Raw genomic sequence first — 17,049 nt, forward strand, 5'->3', positions numbered from 1 at the left:
ATCCTGATAAGGAGGGTAGAGTAGTAGGAAGCAGGAAACAGGAAACAGCATTCAGAGGGGAGGGCTAACTAATTCTCACCCTAAAGGCAATGTTTTGTAACCCACAAAAAGTGATAGATGATTTTTTAAATTGAAAATCCTAGTGGACTAATGGATACCTTTTCTATTCAATATTAGCCCTGAGAATCCACCTCACACTTTCAAATTACTTTTGAAAAGTAGTTAAGAAAATATGGAGTTGATTTTTTTAAAATGCTAAGTGTACATAACAAAGGAACTTTGATATCCTGTGCATTAAATGCTTGGGTATTTAACTGAAGCTTCTACAAGTCACAACCAAGGGGGAAATGACCTTTCAATGAAATATGAGTTAATAACACACTATAATGCTATGTGCTTTAGTCAAGTTAATCACAGCACAGATTGCAACTAAATGCAGCCCTATGTGTATTGCAAATTAATTAGAAGTAAGACTTTTCTCTGTGGCATGAGGGATCTAATCCTTGGTTACATCAGCACATTTTCAATTTTAATTAATAACAATTAACCATCTTAAATAAAGGGACAGGAGGGAAAAGGTGATTTCTTGTATTAAGCATAGCACTTTCAGTATCATCTCTGTCTAAATCTGTTGTGCTTTCTTGTTTCCTGTGCTACCATCAAGGAAAGATTAATTCCATTTATGAGAGGCATGGGGAAGACAAAAGGATTATCTGAACTACTGATCAATGAAAGGAAAAACTACTGTATTGCTATTCTTATGTACATCTGGAGAGGTTAAATAGGCAGCCTACAGGTTAAAAACTAGACAACAAAATTATCAGGGTGTAAGGGAAGGGATAGTACTTCTGGTGGGGGACACATCCTCATCCATCTGGGATAGTTTGTCCACCTTTGGTCCCTACCCTGTGCTCAGCTCTCACCTGTGACTCCTAGAAGCTGTCAACTTGGGATATGCCACAGGCTGGGAATGGTTTCAACAGGCTGGCTAATCTAGGTGAGGGTAGCCAATGGGTCTCAAACTTTTGGTGAGTCTGGGACTTCCCTTGCATGCAAAGACAGGCTCTGGTGAATCGAATGGACGAGACCAATAGTGGGTCCAGTTATCAAGAAGGCGGTTACTGCACATTCTGTAGGACGACATGAGAGCAGATAGGGCTCATCAACTTGGGAAGGTAGGAGAAGGAAAACTCTGATCCTAAACCTCCACTACCTTCTGGCTAAACTCATCTGTGAGAGAGGCTCCAGGAATAAACCCCAAGGAAAAATCCATAAGCGCTGCCTTGTGGGACATCTTCAGGAGAAGAAAAGGCTAAGGAGTAAACCGTACACAAATCCAGAGTGGAATACCTAAGGTGGTTGGATGGAGTATTGTACACCTCTTTCTGCCAACTCCTGCAGCCAAGGAACATGCCAAATGTGTTGCTCTGCTTTCCATTGGACCACATCATCAAGGCCAAGAGGGGGGTCTTGCTTTCTGGGCAGCCCAGGACCTCCGTACACACTGCCCAGACGCAGCACTTCAGTACTGCTAACACAGCAAAATCAGGGCAGGAGGCAGCAGTTATGAGTTAGCAGTTTCTACAGCCACAGCAGGTGCTGTGATTCTCCAGTGGTTTGACTTCACCCTTGGAGGTGCACTTCATTGTTTTTTGAGTCAGATGGATGCCAACAACATTACTGCCACATGTTCTGCTTCTTAACTTATTTCTAGCTAGAAGAGGTGCATATATAGCTGGGCACTGAACTGCTAATTATGAAGTTCAATAATCATAGAAATACGCATCTTGCCAGAAGTACCCTACAATGAGATAATCGTTCTGAATGTTACAAGGCCTAGGATAGAATACCTCCCCTTTGATATACCAATCCATCTTTTGTCAGTAGAAAATGAAGATTAGAAGACATTTAACTTAATTTCACTTCCAAAACTATAATAGCTAATGCTAAAACCAACACAGAATAAAACAAAACAGTCAACAAAAGGTGTGTTTGTTCCTTGACTTGTTCCCAGCTGTTCAACTCTGATAATGTTTCCATTTTTAAAAAGCAAAAAAATGGCCAGTGTCTTCTGTTTTCCTCATTTCTTCAAAGAGAATTCAGTTTCTGTGTTATATGCTGAGATTTTTGTTACATGCTGAGATGCTCTAAGTCTTCACGTTCCAGTGCTTGAGGGTTGAATTACAATACAGAAAAGGTAATACAAGCTGTCGGATAAATGTGCCTCAACTCTGATACAAAGAGCAACTATTCTTTCCATTCTGCTAAAATGATGGAAAGAATGGTTCAGTTTCTACTGGATTTACTTTTATGTTATCTTAGTTGTCAATGCCAGTGAAGATGATGGTTGATACCAACTATTATATGGCAAATTATTTTATGTAGTGTTTCAAAACAACTGTACAGTGGTGGTTTGCTATCTTTCTACTCCTTTCTAGCTTCCCTTATTTTTAATATAATAGTTTTTACCATATTATCCATCAATGCTTTTCACTTTTTATTAACAACGTTTATAACCATTGCATTTGCGTGCTCATCTTTGAACACTGCAATAACATGTTTTAGTTTGGTTGTACATAATTTTAAGCATTATTAAAAATGTATAGGAGACATAAAATCTCTTGCTTTCAAGCTGAGAAAGTCAGCTTGCATCCAACACATTCCAAGTGTGTCTTTGGAACTTCAGGAAATGTTGCGCAATAAGTGTAACAGTTGATTTTTAGATTATATATACACCCACACCCACACCCACACCCACACCCACCCACTCCACTCCAAGAAATTGTAAACACTCTTACTTACACCCACCTACACCCCAAAAGTCCAGTTGTTTTGAATACGTTTTGCATTGGAAAAGTCCAACTGTTTTGAATATGCTTTAATTTCTACTAGCAACCGTAAGGTTTTCAGTCAAAAAATACCAGAAGTTCTATCAAAATATGTAGTGTAATGATAGCAAGTGTTGAAACTTCTTAACCTTTGCAAGGTAACCGCTATAACTGGTTAGGGCATGATGGATATTGCTTATACTTTATTGTGTCTTATAACAACAAGAAATAAACTAATTCAAGTACAAAAAAGGGAATATACTTTGTTGGCGAATTCATTAATCTCATCTGGCAGCTTTAACAGTTTATGAACACTACTGTTCTTTTGGTAAAGAGACCAGCAACTAAATAAATAAAAGTCTTGATAAGGTTGCTACTACTTGGCAATGACCTCACCACTCAAATAGGAATTTAGAGGCTTAAAATGCAATCTCAAGAGCTGCTGGCTGAAGGTGGGTAGGATGAGGCAAAGGTGACTCTATTCTCATAGAGATAAGTTCTGCTGTCAGGAGGAACACCTCCACTCCACAAAGGAACATACCCTATACTGCAGAAGCTCTATGGATGTAGAGCTACCATGAGTAGTAGACTCAGGGGAAGTGTGGGTAAGAAGCAGCCATGGATCCAAAGCCCCATCTGTTTCCTTCCTGTTTATATCCCACCCATTTGGCTGGGTTTCCCCAGCCACTCTGGGCAGCTTGCAACACATAAAACACAACAAAACATCAAACACTAAAAAACAAGATATCCTATACAAGCAACAAACCAACCAATAAAACAAAACACAAAACAACAATAATAAACAGTTTACAGTTATACCCAAATTAAAGTAACAGCCAACCCTAACTAAACATTTAACCAACACCAACCTGACAAAAATGAAACAGAGGAACTAAAATTAGAACCGTTTAAAGCATTGTAGCCAGTTGCCCCAACCCAAGAGTTATTCCAGCAGTGTCCCTCTGGCCTCCTAGCTGTTCAGGGTGAGTTTGGGCTCTGCCCCCTAGGCCAGGTGGAAATGGGCCTTGCAGCAGGAAGTTTTTCTTCCAGCACTCAGGCAGCAGCTTAGTAAGTTCTGTTGAGTTCAATGGGGCATACTCCCAAGGAAGTGAGTGCAGAACTGCTACTTTATTAAAATGGGCTACAGAAAATGGGCCACAGAAAAATGGGCCATCAGGATATAGGCTCAAGGTGCCACTCACTGTGATGGGATCAGAAATATATACAAAAAATAAGAAGACAATTTAGACTTTGAAAATCCACTGCTTCATAATAGTATGAAGCAAGGATTTCTGTATCTAGGCTAAATTTAGATATTGTAGATTAACTTGTTTTATTTTAATCATTATTTCACCTACAGATGGTAATGGTTTTGACACAATTAAGTTTTCTAGTTCTTCCTCCAAGAAAAATACAAAGCTCTTTTCCCCCCACTTTGTCACAGCTGGTTACCAATCAATCTCAATTCACGGTACAGTGATGATAGCACATGTTGTCCAGGGGCCAAATCTGATTGGGTTGCATTTTTCAGCAGTGCTTCATATCTGGGGGGGAAATGTGTCTCAATGGCAGGGACTGTCAGCACACTATTGTACAACTGTCGTTAATCAAACCAGCAACAAAGACTGCATTCATAAGAGCCAGAGACTGCCAAATTTCAAAATCAAAATCACCCTATTTCTTTAAGAATTTCCTAACCAGTAATGTTTTTTCATCTGTTCTCATGTATGCTTTCCCCTCTGCTTAATGAAAAGCAGACTATCTGTAGCTATTACTTCAGAAAAGGAATAACTGTATATGGCATTAACAATTGCTTCTTACAACTACACTTTTTAAGACATTTTCTACTTTTTTTGCTGAGTGTGAGCCAATCTATAGAGGGGTAGAAATACTGTAAGGACACAAGTAAAGGAAATGTGAGAGAGATGTGATCAGAATTCAGTTCTTGCTGTTCTCGTGATCTAATTTGCTTTTCTAGAGCTCTTATTAGTTTCTGTTTACACTGATTTGCGCTCCTTGAAAGAAGAGTAGGAGAAAAATACAGCAACAATAGTGGTTAATATCAGTGGTCCTCACTAGTGTTAATGTGGTCTTTACTAGTGCTAATGTAAGGAGGTGATCAGATACATCATACTTATTTGAAAAGTTTGTTGGTGAAACAAGAAGCAGCAACGGTTAGCAGGTACGTACTTTTGAGCTTTCATTTGCTTGTGTGCGGAGCAAATTCTATACTAGCCCACCTCATGAAGTAACCACAGAATATGCCAAGATGTCTGTGGTAATGTGTGGAGCTAGTTCCACCTCTGAATGAGTTCTCGCATGCAGACAATGATCTCAAACTGCCAACCAATTGGCTGAGTTTAAAGGGCCAGTTCATTACAACAAGGGCTTCCAACAAGGGCTATCATATGGTTGTCATATGACAAGTTGGTTATATGGTTCAGACTACAATCAGCACCTATACTGAATGTACCATAAAGGTCGATTGGATTATGGTATTTTACCTAGAGAAGCTAAACTCAATATGTCTTTCATTTTCTTTCCCTACAAGTCACTTAAATACGTAAATGTAACCTTCCATTTCACATTATTCCTTTGCACAGCATATTCAGAGCCAATTAACTTCCAACCTCTTATTTTCTTGCTTCACCTGTCATAGATTATCAGTGAACCATGATGACTTGTGTGGGCAGTGTGAGTAGAACAGATGACTATGGGGCACTACATCAATTCTTTAGGAGAACAGATGGTTGCAATATCTCATGAGCCTTGCTATACACTGGCTGCTCGTTAGATAGCATGCCTTTTTCAGGGTGGTCTAGAAACCCACTGATAATTTGCAGGCTAGAATGCAATGAGTTGGTGTTCCTTCTCAAAATAGCTGCTGATTTGACCACTCTAAGGGCACATTTACTCTATAATCTCCACACTGGTACTCAAGATTATCATTGTGGCTAGCTCTCTGTCCTGGCATGCTACATAAATAACTTGTACACCCATCAGTCTCTGCACAATTGCATGATTGATAGGTGCGAACATGAAGTCTGCTGAGGTTTACAAGGCAGCTGGCTGGCATGCCAGAACCAGTACATCAGTGAGATGAAGTGGGAATGAGTCAGCTGCAGCCCAAAGCTGATTGTCAGAATTGTATCCAAGATTGTCTGCATTAAAGTTCAAGCCAGTTATACCCTTTTGACTGTCTAGGTATATGCTAGCCACTTTCTGTACTCTTAGAAGGGTGGGAATTGTTCTTCAGATATGAAATGGCCAAGCTTTGTCGTGATCTGCAGATTTAGATTTTTGCCTCTGTAATTTCAATTCAACTGTAGTCAGTCTTAACATTAAAAAAACTAAAGGAAATAATTTAGGTCCTGACTTTCACTGCTTGCTCTCTATGAAAAAAAATATTTTTTTTTTTTTTAAAAAAAGAATAGCAATACTAATTATAACCTCTGACAATAGCATATCAACAGTTTCTGGAAATTTTTTACTTCCATTTGCTGCTCATGTGCTTAGTCTAATGAACATAGTAACGTTTTTCCTGTTGATGAGTGCCAATCAGAATGGCAAATTACTTAATTCATGGCAGCTTCTTGTATTGTTTCTAGCTCTTGGTACCTGCCAGTGAGAAGTTTCCTCACTAACCTTTAAAAACACCAACTTTAAACTTACTTGAAACTGTACCTACCTGCAGAACAAAAATAAAGTTTCAGGGCAGAAGGACAGGTTTCCCCGTGGTTCTATCACATCAGTGCAGAAGCAGAGAGGCACTTGTAGACCACTTTCTCCCAGAGAGGCACTGCTCATGTTGACCACTTTCTCCCATGTAGATTCCCCAGCCTTGTTGCAAAGTCAGAGGAAACCATGAATGTACAAACAGGAAATGAGAGAGAGTTAAGAACTCTCCCTTCTAATCTGCCAATTCTCTCGTCTTGTGTCCCCAGCTCCCATTATATTAGAAAGTACAGAGTCCTTGGTATAAGCAGAGAAAAGGGATTGAAGAACAAAAAGAACAGTCTGATGGAGGCAAAGGCCAATAATGGCTATGCTCTGTCTCCACAGCTGGAGGCAGTAATGCTTCTGAATACCAGTTGCTGGAACCACAGGAAGGGAGAGTCCTCTTGTGTGCGATTCCTGCCTAAGGATTTTTCCCACAGGCATCTGGTTGGCCACTGTGAGAACAGGATGCTGGATTAGGTAGACTCTTAGCCTGATCCAACAGCCTTGTCTTGTGTTCTTATAGAGGATATTCCCAACCCTAGCTAGAGATGCCTGGCATTGAACCTGGGACCTTCTGCATGCAAAGCAGATTCTTTACCGCTGACTATGGCTTTCCCTACATATTTTTTTATTTACTGTGTTAGTTTAAATCAATATATTCCCCACACCAGAAAAGAAACTGTCAACTTTGTTAGCAGTTTACTATGGAGATGAAACATTTTAAAGGCCAGAAGTAAAACATGCAGTAATGTACTTAGATTCAGGGTAAACCTGGAATGTCATATATTGATAACTGATGCGTGTTAGCTCTATTTTATCATAGTGCTCCAGATCAAGGGCAGAGTGACTGATATTATTAATAAAGCCTTGATACCACATGAACATAGCAATACTAATTTTATGGCTGTAAAGTTTTTAAGTAATGCATGGTGCAATAAAAGTGTCATGAAGATTAATGTTCAGTGGAATTATCTAATTCCACATAATAAATTATGTTCCAGAGATATATCCAAGATAGAATAAGGATGGTATATTCCAGGTAAGACATTAAGCCGAGCAGTGATTTTCATCTTCTCTGTTTCAAATGCAGATACGACATCAAAGATGACTACACCTTGCGTATTAAAAAGGCGATGAGCACAGATGAGGGGACCTATACATGCATAGCGGAGAACAGAGTTGGAAAAGTTGAAGCCTCTGCTACACTAACTGTTCGAGGTAAGTGTTGGGTTATGTGCAAGGGACTGCAATATAGTGTGGTTCTGTTTTCTAAAATGGTGCAAATACAATGATTTTGAGTCAAAATAATTGCGGCTAGATTTCAAATATATATATATTTAAAAACAGCTTTTTCTTGTATATAATTTTGTAAGAGTTTATTTATTTAAAAAATATCCTTTCTACTGCCGTTAGTCATTAATTGATTAAAGATTGTTGTTAGAATAGTCATCGGGATGCTAAGGAGGTGCATTATTGAGTAAAACCAATAGCCCTCTAGCCCAGTACCCCAGTACCCCAGTACTCTGCTTAATTAACAGCAGCTCTCCAGAATCTGGAGCAGGGTATTTCTCTGTACAATATATATATTTTAAGTCATCATGCAAAAGGTTGAACATGGAACATTGAACGTGCAAATTGTGTGCTCTACCAGAAAGCTAAAGCTCCTAAGTGACTGCCTAAGTTAAGTCCCCTTGATCTTATAGGTCTGCTCCAAGTGTGACATAAGTTGAGATCCAACTCTTTGGGTTTATACTCTGTTTGTTCTTTGCTCTCTGTGGTGATTCCAATATGCGCAGAGTTCACAATGTAAGGGTGCAAATAACAGTTTTATAATAATTACCCTTTCTAGTTAACTTGCATATAGAAAGTTGTGTTTCTTACCTTTCACACATCATGAAAAGCAGAAAAAAGTCTTAAAGTGGTAAACACAAAAACACACATACTTCCCAGTATTCGTAGTTAATTGTTGGCTTAGGAGTTGTATTAGGAAGAATTAACATAGTGAACAGATGCTCAAACTAGTACATTTCACATTATACTAACCTTATAAGCCATGGAAATCTCTTCAGACAAAAATCTAAAGTTCTTTTCTATGCCAGAATAGAAAATCTAAGATGAAGAAAGGGAGAAATTGATTTAGCTTAAGGGAGAAGTGTGTGTGCGTGCGCATGTGCATTCAAGAGATGCCATGATGCTGCAGACTTTAAAGGTGCCCTGTAATTGCAAAGAGCAATGTGCTCTGTTTTAAAGCTCTGCTTCAAAACACCACATCACCTGATGTCATTGTGACAACATGTGATTGATGGGTGAGTGGCCCTTCCCACCTTTCAGATTTGGCCCAAGGAATGGTAGGGGAGATCCAGTTCCCCACCACTGGGTTAGAAAAGGGAAGAATCGTGATATCAGGTTACAGAAAAAATGGTAAATTTTCATGCTAGAGAGAAAGAAAAGGTGTGTGTGTGCAGAATTGAGATATATTGGGGAACACCAAATACATATCTTTTTGGAGGCCAAAGGGTGTCCCCATTGGGCAACAGACTGTAGATCAACAAATAACTTGCTCTCAAGTCTTGCTGTCTGTAGGTTCCACTTAGTGCAGACATTTGCCTGGTTCCGATTGCCTTAGTTTACATAGCCAGGTGTGAACTTCTTTGGGAGATGTACTGTTTAAATCTAGAAGATGAATCCAGTTGGGGTGAACTATTATTTCCTTCCAGGATCTACCAGCACACTAATATTACGACGGTCTGGAGATTCAGTACAGTTTCCTGAAACCTGCACACATGTTGAAGCATTTGCAAAATCATAAGGCACATGGATATATGTCCTCAGCAGTGTCAAAATGTCAACAGTATTAAGACTATCAGTGATGTGAGTCCAATATGGAAACACTAATCTAAATATTTATAGGCAGCATATAAATATACCTGCAATATATATTATAATAAGTTGTGTGTATCTGTTTGTGTGTTTGTTAGATATACCCTTATCCATGGATGGATGGATATCACTCAGACACTATTTCACAATTTAGCAGCGTGTGCTGAAGGTTCAGTAGAGCTGTGAAAGGTTAATAAAAACATTTTTAGCTTTATCAGTGTTCCTTCTCCTTCATACGCATTAAATCAGATGATCAAAGTCTCTATGGATTGCTTTATTAGAACAGAGGTCAACTGACCTGAAACGCCAGTTTCCATTTCCATCATTTAATACATAGACACAGTTCAGTTTGATTTGATGAATCTGGAACAAAAAAGGGGGGGAAGTTAACCTAGTGGCTTTGCAGGCAGTGAGGGAGAGGAGTTGTCCAGATTTGATAAAAGAGAGAGGTTTTGTGGTAATCCAGCTGCTAAAATATTACTATTAATACTCACTTTAGATAATAAGTTTTTGTTTTAAGCTGCAAAACATGTTCATGTACAAACTATAGATTGCCATTTTGTAATTTGAGAAAAGCAGGCAATAGATTTTCATTCCAGAGAAAACAGCATCATACCCATTCCTTCCTTTTTTTGTGGAAATAAGAAAACTAGTCACTACACTAGTCAGCTACACACTTCATATTTCCTCATAATATCAGCCAGGGCACATGTTGGAGAGACCAACAATTTCTTTAGGCTGAAGCTTAGCATAGTTATATGAGTAGTGAGTTGAACAAAAGGGACAAGGAGGAATCTGTTGAACTCACTGGAGCCTGAACTTGAGCAAATTAAGGTGAAAAAAGAAAATATATAATTTAATTGATTTTCCTACATGAAAGAAGATATCTCATTATCTTTCTCCCCCCACCCCACCCTTTCTAATTTAACTAACCATAGGCATAGTGTTTATTCAGTACAATGGAAGACACTGCATTGCAAGTATATGTTGAACATCAGATATATAAAAGAACATTTAAAAAGCCAAGAAATATAATGTTTGAAGTCAGGTGACTGGAAATTTTGCATATAAATCTGCATTGTCAAACTCCCATTGTTTTTATGGCTCTAACAAAAATAATATTCCTTGTGTATATAATATAATGATTTGAACTTTCAGTCTCTAGGACACTTTTTAAAAGGGGGACTGTAGTGTTGTGCCTTCTTCCACTAACCTGAAACCTCGTATTATGCTTATTTACTTTAAGAATAAATTCTGGTATATTCAGTTGAACTTATTCCTACGTAAATGAGTATAGAATTGCTGTCTCGTATTGATTGGCTTCAATGAGACCAGGCATTTTACTTATGTGGTATTTCTGCCCCTGTTAGCTACGCTTCATTGCCGGCTCACCCAATAAAGTTGTTCCAATATTGCATAAGTATGAATTATTTTTCATGAGCAGCCTTAATAACTCTGCATTCATATACTGTCCCCCCCTTACCATTTTATCCATGTTTTACCCTCATCTTTACTAATGATCCTGTATCAATGTAAGATGAACCACTTATTCAAAGAGCCAATGGACAGAGGAAAAAAGACATACAACTTCCCATAAACTTACGGAATGACAGTCACCCAGTCATTGACTCTGGTGATGGAATTTCTTCTTGTACTGTATTAGGGGCTTCCAGCAGCTGTTCACTCTCTGACCTACTTGCTGCGCTCAGGATATCCTGTACCTGTTGGTAGTTGTGTTTGAGTTCACCAAGTGTTATGTACTGAAGTTCTCACCCTGGGCCAGCAGGGGGATACTGTAGATAGTTCAGGTCCACATATGCAAATAAGGGATCGAAAGTGACGTTCAGTGATTGGATAGTTACAGAAAATGGTTACTGTTGCGTTCTAGTGGAGCTCTATATAAGCAGGCTGGCTGAACCCTTCAGTTCAGTTCTGTTCTGGCCTATGAATAAACAAGAGCTGCTTGAAGAATCGCTGTGCCGTCTGATATGTTCACCCACAACTTAACACCAAGGGTGATAAATAAATACTTGCTTTTAGCCTGCTGTCCTCAAAACCTAGTATTTGTTCCAGTAGACAGCAGGACTGTGTTTTCTACATGCAGCTTTGGCATAAAGATTTCCATTTTGCTGACAAACGTTAGCAGATAAAAGGCAATCCTTGAAAGCCAAGCTAGGATGGATTTTTTTCCTTTTTAAAGCTAAATAGGGTATAGGAATCCTCAACAATTAATGAGAATAACATAGGAAAAACCAGCTGGATCAGTCCAATGACCCATCTTGTCCCAGCATCCTGTTCTCACTGTGGCCAACCAGATGCCCATAGGAAAACTGTAGGAGCATTCTCCCCTCCTGTGGTTTCAGAAGCATGGTATCTGCAACTGTGTAGGCAGAGCATAGCCATCATGCGTAGTAGCCATTGATAGCCTTATTCTCCATGAATTTGTCTAATTCTCTTTTTAGGCCATCCAGGTTAGTGTCCATCACTGCGTCACTGAATGAAGAAGTACTTTTCTTTTATCTGTCCCGATGCATCTAATATTCAGAGAGAGAAATAAAAACTTTTCTTCATATTCTCTTTGCCATGCATAACTTTATAAACTCCCTTTTCCTCCTAGGAAAGTTGCTTTCCCCTTGATCATTTTGTTGCCCTCTCTGAGCACTTTTTTCAACTCTAAAATATCCTTTTTGAGATGAGGCAAGCAGAACTGTATAGATGGTATTCCAAATCTGTTTCCGCCATAGATTTGTATGACAGCATTGTGATATTGGCAGTTTTGTTTTCAGTTCCTTTCATAATGATCCCTAGGAAAGAATTTGTCTTTTCACAACTGTTTCACACTTCCTGGTGGTAGATGTTCAGCAGTGGAACAGACTCCCAAAAGAAGTGATGGACTTTCCTTCTTTGGAGGTTTTTAAGCAGAGGTTGGATGGCCATCTGTCATGTGTGATCCCTTTAACTAATGTTAAGGGGTGGTACATTCTCCGTCCCCGTCCCCCTCATCATAACTCCCAAGGTGACATTCTCTTTGGTGTTTCCCCCTTGGAATGACCTGTCAATGACATCCTGCTAGGCACCATTAGTTCTGAATGTATGGCTCTAGGGACCAGGGAGTCCACAAATCAGCCCACAGTTCAAGCCAATTTGTCTCTACTATCACCTCATTCCCAGTGCTCTCCTGGTCTCTCCAGCAGCTGGTGAAAATACCTCTAAGCAGAGTCAACTCTTAAGACTGCAGGGTGCAGGGAGTGGCAGATTATTCTAATTCCCCTCCCCCATCTCTCACAAGTAGCTGTAAATTTCTTCCTTGGGCATTTAGGGGAATATATAGTGATAGTATAATGGGGAATGAGGGAAATAAAAGATATATATATAGCCAGTGCTTCTCCCCCCTAAAAAACAGTTTAGGGGTGCTCTCATTTTGACTCAAGAAAATCACCATTTTATAGTTCAAATCTGGAAAAATAAATACAGTAAATGGACAAAAATACAAAGATTCACAAAATGTTTAGGGGTATGTGTACCCCGTGTCCCCCCAGAAAAAAAGCACAGAATATAACAATAAATAAAATTATTATATTCAAAAGATGTCACAACATATTAAGCTCCAAAAGGCTGACTTGGGCATCTTACATTCATATTCTATACATGTCTACTCAGTAGAAGGTACTTAAAGGTAAGCACTGACTATAGGATTGCTGTCTAAATCTAACAAATTAAATTGGGGGGGGGGAGCAATTAACAATATAACTTTACGAATTTGGTTAGTAACATTAGGTCTGTTTCCTCTCTCCAATATTTAACCTACCAAAAATACCCAGTGTACCTCTGAACTCTTCCTTAAAATATGTTGAGTAAAAGCAGGTCTGACAGATCCCACTCGCCTCCAACAATTCTAATGTAATGACAGTATTCTGCTAGAATGAAATCATTTGTTGAAGCAACTACTTTCAATCTTAGTATCAGTCTGAAGCAGAAATAATTTGTTGATCATTCCCACATTTTAAAAAGAAACTAGAAATGATCTAAGCAGCAATTTGGGACATCTGAGTTGAAATTCCTATGGCCATTGGGATTAATGTTACATTTCCATCAGGTCTGTCAGAGATTGGAAAAGGGATGTAGTATGATCCTTTGTGTCTATTACTGAATGAGGAAAAATGGTGCCTTGGGCTTTTCTCCGGCCTGTACTGCAGTCCTGATCAGCCATGCTTAAAACTCAATTGGTATTTAAATCATACAGTGATGCTTCTCTTTTATTGGATTGACATTTGCCAGTCTATGGTTTTAGATGATGTATTCATCAGGGTCTAAAAGTTTGGGCTAATGTAGAGCTACTTTACTTCAATAAAGCATTAGCAATGGCATTTGATGATGGCATATGAACCTATCAAAAGTGTTGCTCATATGATTGATTCCAGACAGCTTTCTTTACTTTACTTTTTAAAAATCAAATTATCTGCAGGAACAAAAAGGTTTTGTTAACTGCAACTTAAATAACAGCAAGAGGCATTTAACTATGGCTAATATATGAGAATTTAGTGTTCAACTGAGTATCCACAGTTAAAGCATAACATTACATATCATGCATTCTGACAAACTTTCTTTATTTTTTCTTTTAATTTTGTTATATTATCACCACACCATTGTAATGTCTCCAGCTCGCCCTGTTGGTAAGTAATCATCATTCTATCCATTTTAGCATGGTTTCATACAGTTCTTCATCTTTCATTTTCTAACCATGTAGGACTATCTTCAGTAGTTATTAACTACTACATATCTAATAGGCAAAGCAATGTGTTAGAGAAAATGTTTTGAATCTGTTCTGGACCTTGATTATCCAGTTAGTCTTGACTATCCTTGATTAATACCTAGACCTTAATCATCCAGTGTTCCTACTTACGCAAATCATTGTGTGTCCTCTGTTTGGTATACGGCTTTTGTGTAGTGAATTGTGATTCTTTTTAAATGAATCATTGTCTATTCAAGTATTTCAATTGTTGTTTTGAAAAAAGAAGCTGCACTCTGTTTTGATGTCAGTAATTAATCTATGAAATGGACAATCATAAGTGGGGTTTAGATAAACGCCTTCAATTTTGTATTTATTTTCCTTGCATAAAAAGGTCTGAAAGTTCTGCGTCTATGTTTTCCATATGATCTCTAAAATAAAATAATTTGTTACTACTGTTGGAAAAATATTTATACAGAATTGAATTAAGTACTATTAATATTACAGAATCACTGTCAATTTTGATTTTATTTTCTGATGGAGCACTAAATTTGTATCTGAAGTGCCTGGGTTACGCAAGTGTCCTACATCTGATGTTCAGTGGAAGCGTAACTTCTAGGTGAGCATACAGAATTTTCAGTCCTTTTTAATGAAGCTTGATAACACTGTTCAAAATCATTATTAAAAATGAAAGATTATAAAGATTCTGAAATCTCTACTTTCATTTTACAGTATTTCAAGTGGAACGGAAATAAATAAGTTACCAGTACTTTTAATGTGGCTTTTTCAAATGTAGAATTCCTGTGGTGATTGCAATGTTGTTGATGGTTTCAGATATTTAAGTTTTTATCTGTATTGTCATATCCTTTTTTTGAACAGGCGTGAAAATTTAAGCTTGAATTATTTCTGTCTGCTCGGTCAAAGCAAGCCATTCCTAGCATATGGTACTGACTGTACATATGCAAAGTCAAGCATGGTTCTGCCTGAGGTAGATGGCAGCTGGTGAATATAACAGCTCTGTACCAGATTCCCATTAGCAAATCAAAACATTATGAGTAATAACTGTATTGCTCATCTCTGAAATAGCTGTTCTTTTTATTTTAAGCTTTTGAAAAGATTTCCTACAGGAGTTTACAGCAGATGGGTTCTGGAAGCAGGGTATTTATTCCTATTTAGACCATTTGCTTCTGTTATTCCACTCATCAGATGGATTTTCCAGATGAACAAGTTAATATTTTCACACACACTTTTCCCCCTTCCTATTTCTCACTGATGCAGTGCAAAGAGTTTATTCCAAATACTGTGAGTGACAATTTAATGGGGAACATTAATTTCATCCATAGTTTTCCTATTTCATGAGAAAATTTAATTTGTTGGAAGTAAAATGCTCTAATCAAACATCCAATGGGGAGGATCCAAAAATATCAATGTCATTTCTCTACCAGGTGAGGAAAATATGAGAAATTTTAAAAAAATCCAAAACAAAGGTGATCAATTATAAAACTGACTTAACAGTGACCATCAAAAATAAACAGAAAAAGAAATTAAGCACTTTAATGCACTGGTTTGGATTTTGGCAGCCTCATGGCCCTTGGATATCATTTATGTGGCATGTCCTTTTTGACAGAAGTGATTTGAAGATGGTAAGAATTGTGAAAGAAAAAGATGCAAAATCTAAAAACCAAGATAGGTAGTGCTCAAAATTAATACCTTTCACGATGTCTCAAAAACTACAGGAAACCGGTCTAGACATTTGTGGAGCATTTGTCTGAACTAATGCTAGCAAGTAAGGCACTCATGTAATTCCTAATGCAAACTGGTGCACTGATGTAATGTATTTCTTGCCTTCAGAAGGCAATTTATCACAAGTAATTATCAATAGCCAGGACTAGGATAGTAATATATACCACCTAAACTTAGATGCAACTTCTAGAAGCATAGAATTGTTGAGTTTGAAGTGACCATGAGGGTCATCTAGTCCAACCCCTAGCAATACAGGAATCTTTTTGGGGCTTTAACCCATGACCCTGAGATTAAGGCTGGATGTAGACACATCAAAGAAGCGATTAAGTTAAACACGTTGTAAACTTCATACAGGGAAGTGCCATTGGTGAAAAACGGGACTCCAAAGCGCCATCTGGTGCCATAGTGTTATAACGCATATAAAGTGCTTTATCTTTACAAATGTAGCTGAGTCCTAAGAGTATTCTCAATTGAACTATCTGTGCATAGTAAGTTTTTTTTTCTAGGAAGTTGACATGTTATTGTTTGAAACTGAACAATTTTTAATCTGTCAAGCCAGATTTGGATTCCCAGCCATATATGGCAGCTTCCAGAGGCTAGTCAAGTTTTGTTTTTTTCTGGCTACCCTCATCAGAATTATTGTTAAGCAACTGATGAGCCAGTATATATGGCTGATTAGCTAGGTGTTGTTTGTGGATCACAAGTTATTTAGACTTGGGCTATATAGGCTGCTGTAAAATATATTGATATTTTACATCCCCAAATCCTGTAATTCAGAGTTTTCCAAAATTTTCATGCTGGTGACACACTTTTAGACATTCGTCATTTAGCATCACAGTAATTTGATAGCCATTGGCTTGGTTTGCACATCATGTTAAACCATAGGTTGTGTTTAACTATGGTCTAATGTGAACGAGCCTCATGCTAGTGTACTGTGCTCAAAAATCTCCACTTTGATTATCTTCCACTCACAGCAAAAAACCACTAGTCTTGGTTTGACATGTCATCTGAGCCCAGGCTTGTTGCTTGTTCTTTGTGGTTTGGGTAAAACAAACCAGAAGCCCAGGTTCAGAAGACAAGACAAACCAAAACTAGTGATATGTTGTTTCCAGTGTGGCCAGGAACAGGGAGGAGTGAAACAGGGACTTT

The 17,049-nt window shown here is 38.1% G+C and overlaps 1 protein-coding gene across 29 annotated transcripts in view; it reads left to right on the forward strand.

Annotated features, from left to right (window-relative positions):
* The window catches only part of ROBO2 (roundabout guidance receptor 2), a 794,080-nt gene that overhangs the window by 644,144 nt on the left and 132,887 nt on the right, over nucleotides 1–17,049 (forward strand). For 19 of the 29 annotated variants that reach the window (XM_083611373.1, XM_083611378.1, XM_083611374.1 and 16 more), the window contains exons 6-7: nucleotides 7,639–7,766; nucleotides 14,090–14,101. In XM_083611373.1, the coding sequence (XP_083467499.1) occupies nucleotides 7,639–7,766; nucleotides 14,090–14,101 (140 nt within the window). The remainder of the gene's footprint in view (nucleotides 1–7,638; nucleotides 7,767–14,089; nucleotides 14,102–17,049) is intronic. The other 10 variants (XM_083611384.1, XM_083611375.1, XM_083611377.1 and 7 more) reach the window with 1 other exon arrangement.

This window comes from Podarcis filfolensis (assembly GCF_964270895.1).
Source record: "Podarcis filfolensis genome assembly, chromosome: 4".
Classification (NCBI taxonomy): domain Eukaryota; kingdom Metazoa; phylum Chordata; class Lepidosauria; order Squamata; family Lacertidae; genus Podarcis; species Podarcis filfolensis.